Here is an 8,452-nt window from a genome sequence, read left to right as displayed (position 1 = left end):
CAAAACTTTATCTTATTCCATATTTTGATACTCTATCATTTGCCGAAAAAGCTCCACTGATATTTCATACGTTTCATATATTTATTTAATTATAAACATTTTCTTATATGACACTGTATATTCCAATACGCTTTACAATTGGAAGCAGTGATAAAACTATCAAAAAGGTAGGTGGTCCCTGCTTGCAAGCTTACAATCTATAGATATTTAAACGGTCATTAAGAATGTCACTGGTCGTCACAATGTAGTTTACAGAAAACTTTTTTAATAATGTCCATTTAACTGGACAAGGGGGTTATAAAAGGTTAAATGCTATACTGTATATGTGGATGTTCCCATACAATAAATTGCTGTTCACCATTTCAGGATATGCCGGTCTCTTTTTTGTCTCTTTCAATGGAGCAATAATTGCACCTTGTGGGTTAAAAAATATTGAAAGCAAAAATGTGAATTGTACGGTTTCAAACATCATCAGCTCAACTGTCTTCATTAACAAAATAATTAGTTTTGCAGTCCTTCACACTGGATGTTGCTATGTATCTAGGACAATCATTCTTGCTGACTTCAGCTGTGAAGATAACACTCACAGTTTCTGTCCATGTTACAGCAGGCATTTGGTACCTGTTGAATAGTTTATATTTTTGAATAGCCACAGCAAGCCGTTACTACAGTAATTGAAGCTCCTATCTTAAGACTGATCACCATAACAACCATTCAGCAAAAGGCTTAATTTTTACAACTGGCGTAGGTCAAATCTGTGACCCATTTATCACTCTAAAAAAGCACTAATGGATGACTCATACAGTATGTGAAGATTTAATATAACTATATTCTTTTTTGAGTCTCTTTGTATGATTTATACAGCATTATTGTGCCACTAAACCATGGTTAAAATGTTAACGTCTTTTAAAGGGCATTAGATGGTAGTAATTCTTCTTCCTTTATTATTATTATTATTATTATTATATTATGTATAAATATTTACAGACAGGGATCGGTTACTGTCTCAAATACAGAACACTCTCCTAAAATACTAATAATTGGCTGGTTTTTATTCTATTTCACTTCAAATTAAGTACACACAGGCATGAATGAAATTCCCATATGCACTAGATCAGTGGTTCTCAAACTCGGTCCTCATGACCCCACACAGTTCACATTTTCCAGGTCACCCAACAGGTGCACTCATTACTGACTGACACATTTTATAAGATCCTCAGGTGGAGCTAATTATTTCACTTGATTCTGTGAGGAGACCTGCAAAACATGCACTGTGTGGAGTCCTGAGAACCAACTTTGAGAACCTGTGCACTAGATGATATCACTTTGTGAACGATATTTTCAACAATTCCCACCGTTTCCAGGGCAAACAATATAGAGCATATACACAATGAACAATATTGTTAATGATATCATTCAGTGACATCATCGGGTACAGTATATGCAGTCATTTATGATATAGTCAAGATTGATCTGCATGTCCAGAGGACAGAGGGCATTGTTACCGACCCACAGGAGCATGCTTTGTTAATGATATTGATCGAGCACCCTAGACAATATGAATGATATATATTATTAATGATATAGCTATCATTTATACAGTTAACAATATATTGTCTATAGCAGAAGTGGCAAAACCAGTCCTCGAGATCTACAAACGGTTCACGTTTTCTAGACCACCTAGCAGGTGCATAAGTGTAGTCATTACTAACGGTCACATTTTCAAATATGTGTTGCATTCATTCCTAACTAACACATTCTACAGATCTACAGGTGGCCTGAAAAACATGAACTATTGGTAGATCACGAGGGCCAGTTTGACCACCCCTGGTCTAGTGTGTATTAGGTTTTAGGATTAATTACATGGCCTTTGCACCCGGAGGCCCCTTTCCTTTTATCACTCCAGTACCTAATCCCTTTCTGAAGCAGTAAGGAGATGACTGTCATAATGAGTGGTGTTAGAACCAACAGGAAAGTAGAACTATTTCTTCTCCCTCTCCTATCCCACTCATGTTGTCAGTTAGCAGCTGATGACTAGGGAGTTGTAAAGAGGTATTTTGGGTTCCAGGCAGGGCCAGATAACAATGGGGCACATGGCACTACAGCTGCAGGCCACCACATAAAAATAGTCCTATTATCATGACAGCATCAACAGCCCAACTGGTCACATGGTCTCCCACAAAGCTAAAGTATAAAAAATTGCAGTTCTTTTTAAATATTACAATTTTTCTACATTTACATATTTAATGAGACAGTGAGGCTGACAGAGTAGGGGTTTTAAATGCCCACATGGCAATGGCCACACCCACACCGAACTGGTCACAGCTCCTACACTTCTCACATTAGGCCCTTGAGTATGTGGCCCTTCTTCTGACTCTGGATACAGGAGGTGAAGGGAGCACCTGGTGTATGCAGTGACTATGATGCTGCTACAGTGTCTGAGACAAAATTGGCATCTCTATCCACAATCAAACACACCTTTAAAATGTTACAAAAATAACCTGGATTTAGGATTTTGAGTAAATACACAGGTAGAAATGGGGCTATTGCTAGGACTCGAAAAGAAAACCACATTTTCTGTCGATTTAATGTAGAAATGTAAAAGTCTATTTATGTAGATAAAGATGGCGGAGAAAAAGTACCAGTCAATTATCTCTGCCATGTTTCAGGTTTATTTTTGAAAAATTACCGTTAAGGCCCCCATACACTACTGCGATTTGGTCTGATTTGACCCAATTTCGACGGATCAGGATGATAAATCGGACCATATCCCATGTGTTTGATATCCAAACCGACCCGATGCAAGATCCAGTGCGCTTCGGGTTGGACCCTATAGATTGAATCTTCTGTACAAAGGAAATATTAAATTGGACCCATCAGCAGCACATCGAGGGTGATTTTTATATGCTTATCAGAGGAATTATCTCAATCAATTAGACAAATTACTATATATCTTGTATTTGCACTAGTCACAGTGACCAAAATTATATTTATAAATAGTGTTGTACTGGATAATATTATAGTTGTGGACACACGGTGCAATTCAAAATCAATAGAAAGTTAGTCTAAATTGCACAGTGTTCAGCCACATTCGATGCCGATGTGCTCCCCCATGTAGTCCGTATCAAATAGAAATAGTACAGGTAAGTCTATCTTGACTATCTGGGCTGTAGATTGTATTTGGCCTAGGACTAAAGCTGGCCATACACTACTGCAATGTATCGCAGCAGTGTATGGCAACCCGAACCCCACAAGCCACCTGGGACCATCCTAGGTTGCAGGATCTCATGCAATACATTGCATGTGGTACATTGGCATATGGTGTATCGCATGCGACCCTTGTTCCCTGCCCCCGGGAGGGAGGTCCGACTCAGGTCCTATCTGTATGGGACCACGCATCGGACCCTATGGGACATTAAACACATCCAGTTTGGGCTGATTTCTTGGCCCGATTCGTTGGAAATGGGTGAAATCCGCCCAAATTGCAGTAGTGTATGGGGGCCTTTAATCTAAAGTACATTTAAAGTACAGTTAATCAAAACCTGATAGTCAAAATTGGTTAGTCAAAATCAAATCGAACATGAATCGCACCATATGTCCACACCTTATAACTTTGCGCAAGTCTTTTTAATTAAGACAAAAACATTTTAACAGGAGCACCTTGCTATAGCAGCAGACCAGCTCCCACAGGAAATAATAAAACAGGATGTGCTGTTTTTTCCACTTCCTTTCTAACCAGTGGCATAACCATAGCGCTGCAGACCCCTCGGTAGCAGGGAGGCACTGAGAAAGTGTGGGCGCCGGGCATCTGCGGGGCTGTTGTACACCACTGCCACCTTCCGCGTCTCTGGCCGGGACCCAAAGATTTACTTGTCTGTGGTCCCAGCTCTCCTCCTGGCTCCTACTGCTATTAAAATCTGACCTTCAAAAAATGTCTGCCCCCATACGACCTATGCCTCCTCAAGCATCCATAAAAACAGTCTATTAGGGGCAGCCATTTTGTGAGGGTCAGTATTCAATAGCAGGAGGAGCCAGGAGGAGAGGAGTTCCCGGAGCACCGGGACCTCAGACAAGACCGTCGGGATATGGAGGGCTTAAGGCAGTGTTGGGGGTGTTATCTTTATGTGGAGGGGGGCTGATGAAATTCATTAGGGGGGTGCAAAATTAGTAGTTATGCACTGTTCCTAACTGAGGGAGTAAAAAAAAGGGTTTTTATAACACTTTAGCTTGAAAATGAAATGTCAGCTTTATTCTTTATAGTTCACAATTTCCATTGTGTTAATGCATGTATTACATAAATATTATTTATTCCATTCAGTACATTTTAAAATTCGATGTAAGAAAACAAAGCACAATTCATTTATAAATCTACATATACAATATAATGCATGAAACGTATTACACAGTAGTTTTTTTTTTATTTACTGAAAGTCTTTAGTGCATTACTATAGTTATTAAATTACTGATTTTTTATTTACTGTAGTCTTTAGTGCTTTTCTATATTTATTAATTTTTTCTTTTTATTTACTGTAATCTTTAATGCTTTTCTATATGCATTTATTTTTTTTTTCTATTTTATTTACTATAGTCTTTAGTGCTTTATCATAATTTATTAATTGATTTTGTTACTTATTTTTCCAGACAGTCTTCTAATTACACATGTATGCTAAATTGTTGCATTTCACGTACAACAGGTACTGGATAAACCAGCAATAAAACAGTCATCATCACTGATGGGACCAGAAATCCCTTCTCATTGCTTATTTTGCTTTCCTCAGCTGGAAAGTTTTGACATGTGCTGTTCTGGGACATTGCTGAGCAGCTGTCAGCAGTAGGATAGCTGCTTGCAGCAGCAGTTGGTGGGATGGCAGAGTGCCAGCTTATACCATCTGTGTGCCTGACATTTCCTTCTAATTAACAGTAGGGTTAATTGTTCTGGCAGGCTCAAATGTAGTGTCTAACATTACCCAGGGGAGACATGTACAAGCACAAGAGTGGCAGAGAGTTGGGAACTGCATTTTTAACAAACCCATCGAAGGAAACAGCTTAACAGCCGCTGATGTTTTACTAGAAGGGCGCATGCAAAAAAATAAATAAATAAAAAAAACAAGATGTTATTTTGTTTTTTATATCCCCCCTTCTGCTGATAAATTATGCCAAGCCTTTAATGATGTCGAAAGAATCAAGCAAAGAGAGGTTGAAACTGCTGCCTTGGGGCAATTGTGAGGGAACAATTTGCATGTTATTACTGCATATTCATACCTAATTGTGTTAGCCTTTTCTAATGGAGTAGATTGACAATATGAGAAATCGCGCAAATGCTTTGTAGGCTGGAAATGCAGTTTACCCCAGCTTCTGTTTGTGTTCCCTGTGATCATACCGAGACCTTGTAGACTGTGATGTGTGTGTTTATTAATAAGTCTATCTTTTATTCATAGAAAGAAAAAAAAATTGAAAAATTGCTCAACTGTTGATTAAATTAAATATTTAGCGAGGCTGTGCAGATCTTAATGCCATGTTAGACCATAATCCTTGCTTAGTTATTTTTTCGTCATGAATCCCAGCAAATAATATATTTCGTGTCGCTTTAAGGGTTCAAAAACACTAACACACAAACACACACATACATTTTTAAATAAAATAAAAATACTGTATCTCTATTCATGTGCACAGAGACGTACTCTATGATTGGACTTGTGTCTACTAATTATTTTTATTTTTTTCGATTAAGAATTTTTTGATGGAAAAAAACCCAGCTTATAATGAATTGTTATGTAGTGATTGCTGTTGCCACAGGTCTCTGCTAACAATGTCATTTCTAATACTATACAAGTTGTTGCTTTCATATCCGACACAAATCAAGTATACTCCTGGGAGATTAAGAAAGTATACATAAGATCTGCACAAATTATATGTCAAGAAGGGGGTAATTAGCAACCTTTTCCCAAAGCCACCCATTGAGGGAGATCATTATATGCTACCCAATGCCTCCTGGGGTTTGGGAATTTGAATAGAGATCCAGTAACAATAATATGATCATTTGGTGAAGATTTCAGGGTCTGCTTTTAACTTGTTTGCTTTAGTTAAAAATAAATGATATTGGCTATATAGTGACAATTCTTTATGTGTTTTGGAAATTGTTAGCATCCAGATATGGTGACATAGTGAACCTGTTGTAGTAAACACTTATACCCCTTTCAGACAGAAAAAAAGACCCGGTAATTTCCCTGCTCTTGCCGTGTCGACACGGGTTTTTCTTCTGTCTGAAAGGGTCAACACGGGTCTAAAGTTCCGGGACTTCGACCCAGGTATTTACCTGGGTTTTTCCCGTGTCAGACACGTGTTTGCGGCTGTGTGAAAGGGTCCGACCCGTGTTTTTCTCCCGACTATTGAAAAATCATGCTGATTGGCTGTGCAGCATGGCGCTGCGTGATTGGCTGATCTTTACAGGTTCCCTGATTGGCTGAGCGCACGTGGCAGAGGCGTGCAGCGCAGCAGTAAATGGCCATGGCACACTGGAAAGATGAGGAGATCCGTGAGCTGCTCAGTGTCAGAGGGGAGGAAGAAATCCGAAAACAGATTACTGGCACAGTGAAGGACGCTGTAGTCTACACCAATATTGCCAAGGTCCTCACTTCAAGGGGCATTGTGCGTACCCAGCAGCAGGTGGTCAACAAACTAAAAGCTCTGCGCAGGTACTACAACAAAGTTTGTGACAACAACAGGAGGAAAAGTGGTGCTGGGAGGATGGAATGGGTTTACTTCGACCAATGTAACGAGGTCTTTGGCAATTCTGCCCTGGTGAACCCTGTTGCCATATCATCATCCAGTGCAGCTTCATCACGGAGCATAACTCCAGAATGCAGCCCATCTTGCCCACCTATAATGGAGTTGGAAGACAGCATAGACAACAGCATCCCTGATCCTATTGCTGCCATGGAGGACACAATTGATCCATTAGAGGCTGAGGTTGAGGACAGTGGAGCCAGCACCATTACTCCATCTGGGACACCCACTCCTGCACAGACTGAGACCCCAACGTTGCGTCGTAACAGTAAGTTTTTCAAGTATTGTTTGTGTATCTATTTTAATAGATGTACAGGGGGCTATAGGTATCAGCAGGCCTTTAATGCCCCACATGCTGGTACCTGTGGTTCTCCCAAGTATCAGCATGTGTTGCAGGCTTGCTGGGACCTGTAGTCCCACTGTAACACAGGTAACAACCCCGCACCCACTACTACAGCACACGTGTGGTGTGCCCTGGAGAGGGGTATTGTGGGAACCAGTAGTAGTAGTCTCTCTCTCTCTCTCTCTCTCTCTATCTATATATATATATATATATATATATATATATATATATATATATATATATATACACTGGCATGCCGCTATTGGATTGTAATGATTTTTCCTTTATTTTTAGTATTTGATGTACCTGCAAGGAAGAAAAAAACGTCAAAGATGGAGCTTGCTACGCGCTCAATGTCAAGAATCCTGGTAGATCATCTCCGAGAGTCCGATCTTGAATTTCAAACTCAAGAGGATGCCCGACTGCAGCGCTTCTTTGACAACGAGAGACAGTTGCAAGATTCCTTTCTCACACAGTTGGTGGGTCTGCACGAACGCATAGCGCGTGAAAATCGAGATGCACAGATGACCTTCCTTACCAATATGGTGTCTACATTACAGAATCCGCAGCCTTACAAGCTGTGTAGTCCGTACGCTGAGGGTGATTATTGTAATCCTCCACACAGAGGCCATACATTTATGCCTTCAAATTCAAGCCAAACTACTGTGCAGGGCCAAGGGCGTAGTTATACTGAAAACATGGGCAATAATTTTTCACATGCCACACAGCCAAGTAGGCCACATGCCAATACCAGTCCACAGGAGACAGTGCATGATACTGTCAATGGCACAGGATATACAGTAGTAGGCAATATGCTGATGATTCAGTGAATGCCAGTAATCATAACACTCCTGTTAGCACTGTAATCAGCACTGCCTACAGGCATTTGTAGTAATGTTGCTATATGGTTGTTCTTTTTCTCTTTTTTCTGGGCTCGTTCAATTTTTCTTGCTTAAAAAGTGGCACTTACAAGGCCCGTTAAATGCTGTGTTCCATTTTGATGTACACAGTAGAGTATTATGGTTCTTTAGTTTATGAGCCTTAAAAAAAGCTCATTTGGTTCTTCAGTTTGGAGCTGAATCAAAGTTCTCAAACTTTTTTTTTATTTAAATGTGTACAAATAGAGTATACTCTAGATATGTGACTGAACATAATCTATAATGTGTACACAGTATGCCTTCTTCTTTATCTTTAAGGCAATAAAAAAATTCCCTGTTTGGGGCTTATATTTATATATTTATATTTTTTTGGGGTGTACTAAGGGCTATTTCACACACTCCGACTCCTGTCGGATGGCGAAACCCCGCACGGCCAGGAAGCCGT

General features: G+C 39.8%; 1 protein-coding gene across 1 annotated transcript; it reads left to right on the top strand.

Moving 5' to 3' along the window:
* Positions 1-6,188: 6,188 nt before the first annotated feature.
* On the top strand, positions 6,189-7,959 carry LOC146005694 (uncharacterized). The gene is made up of 2 exons (XM_083145122.1): positions 6,189-7,054; positions 7,424-7,959. Exons 1-2 carry the CDS (start codon positions 6,502-6,504, stop codon positions 7,957-7,959), a joined length of 1,089 nt encoding a protein of 362 aa, XP_083001248.1. The 5' UTR covers positions 6,189-6,501.
* The last annotated feature ends 493 nt before the right edge of the window (positions 7,960-8,452 follow it).

Source organism: Crinia signifera, chromosome 5 (genome assembly GCF_055691185.1).
Source record: "Crinia signifera chromosome 5, ASM5569118v1, whole genome shotgun sequence".
Taxonomy (NCBI): Eukaryota; Metazoa; Chordata; class Amphibia; order Anura; family Myobatrachidae; genus Crinia; species Crinia signifera.
This window is presented reverse-complemented; position numbering and strand designations above follow the sequence as displayed.